A 1,373-nucleotide genomic window follows, 5' to 3' on the forward strand; every position below is an offset into this window, starting at 1 on the left:
AGCTGGAGGCACACAGATCACAACGACCGTTCCAAACAGCGGGCCGACTTGGAGGCGAGGTTCCTCCGTGGGGCCCAGAGCCCGGGTCCCCGGCTTGCGGCGCGCTCTTCTGTTTGTTTCCACTCGATTCCGAGTGTTCACAGCAGGTCCCGCGATGGGACCACGCAGGCCGTCCTGGCCAGGCCCCGCGCCTGAGCGGCGCCCCGGGGCAGGGGTCCCACCCCGTCCCCCGGGGACGTTCTCTAGGGGGTGGCGTGGACCTGGGACTGGGCGCACAAGTCGCTGCACGCCCGGGCGGCCTCAGCGGCCCCGACATCGCGGCAGGTCAGAACCCGGGCGGGAGTCGGCGGCCGGGCAGCGGGCCTGCGGCACCCCCTCCCCTGCGACCGCAGCCCTGCGACCCCAGCCCTGCGACCCCCAGCCCTGCGACCCCCACCCCTGCGATCCCCTCCCCTGGGCCCTCAGCCCAGCCCGCAGGGAGGCGCGCCCGCGGTGTCCACGGAGGCCCCCGAGGGTCCCGGCGCGGCCCCGCCCCCACGCGCCGCTGGAAAGTTCCGGACAGGCGCCGCGGGGCACCCCGGCCGTGACGTCACAGCGGCGCGCCGGCCGCAGGAGAGGGCCCCGTCGCGACCGCGTCCCTTTGGGTCCTTGAGCCTGAGCTGACGGGGAAGCCATGGCCTTGCGGCTGCTGAGACTGGCCCCGAAGTCGGCGTCCGCGCGGGTCCTGGCGGCGAGCGTCCAGCGCGTGGTGAGCGGGGGCGGCGGGGGGCGGCGGCGGGCGGCGGGGGCGGGCGGCGGGGGCACTTCCGCATCGCCCTCGTCCTCTGGCGGCGGCTCCGGGGTTCGCTCGCGGGGTGGGTTGGGGGAGCCCCTCCTGCCTCCGGAATCGCTTGGTCTTCAGTCGTGGACACCCCTGAGGGGTCCGCGGGCTCCTCCAGGCCGTTTCATCTCAGCTTTAAGCAAAACGCTGGAGCGCGGAGGTGGCCGTCCCCGAGGCTGCGCGGACGCGGAGGCCGGAGTGCAGGTGGCCGGAGTGCAGGTGGCCGGCCGGGGGCCCGCGCGCCCGGCGCTCGGTGGTTCGCAGAGGAGCGCTGTCGCTGAAGCTCGGGCCCTGCTGGGAGCGGGGGATGCGGGGTCGAGCGGAGGAGTCCAGCGCTGCGTGCCCTTCCTTCTGCCCTGGCGCGTGCGGACTGCTCGCTTCCTAGCACTTTCCCCCCCCTTGCTCAGTGAGGCGGTGTCGTGCATGGGTAGCACGACTGGTCTGCCTTGTCACGTCCTGGGACACTTCTGCCTCATGAGTTTTTCAACATGTGCGTGCGTTGAGTGCGTTCCTTGTGCTGCAAGGTTCTGCGGGTTTGTTCTGACGAGTGTAT

The 1,373-nt window shown here is 72.8% G+C and overlaps 1 protein-coding gene across 1 annotated transcript in view; it reads left to right on the top strand.

The window, feature by feature from the left end:
• Positions 1 to 585: 585 nt before the first annotated feature.
• NDUFA10 (NADH:ubiquinone oxidoreductase subunit A10) overlaps positions 586 to 1,373 on the top strand; it is a 59,444-nt gene continuing 58,656 nt past the window's right edge. Inside the window, exon 1 of the mRNA XM_017518417.2 lies at positions 586 to 748. Within this exon, the coding sequence (XP_017373906.1) occupies positions 674 to 748 (75 nt within the window). The 5' untranslated portion in view covers positions 586 to 673. The remainder of the gene's footprint in view (positions 749 to 1,373) is intronic.

The sequence above is a fragment of the Cebus imitator genome, unplaced genomic scaffold, assembly GCF_001604975.1.
Source record: "Cebus imitator isolate Cc_AM_T3 unplaced genomic scaffold, Cebus_imitator-1.0 Scaffold680, whole genome shotgun sequence".
NCBI lineage: Eukaryota > Metazoa > Chordata > Mammalia > Primates > Cebidae > Cebus > Cebus imitator.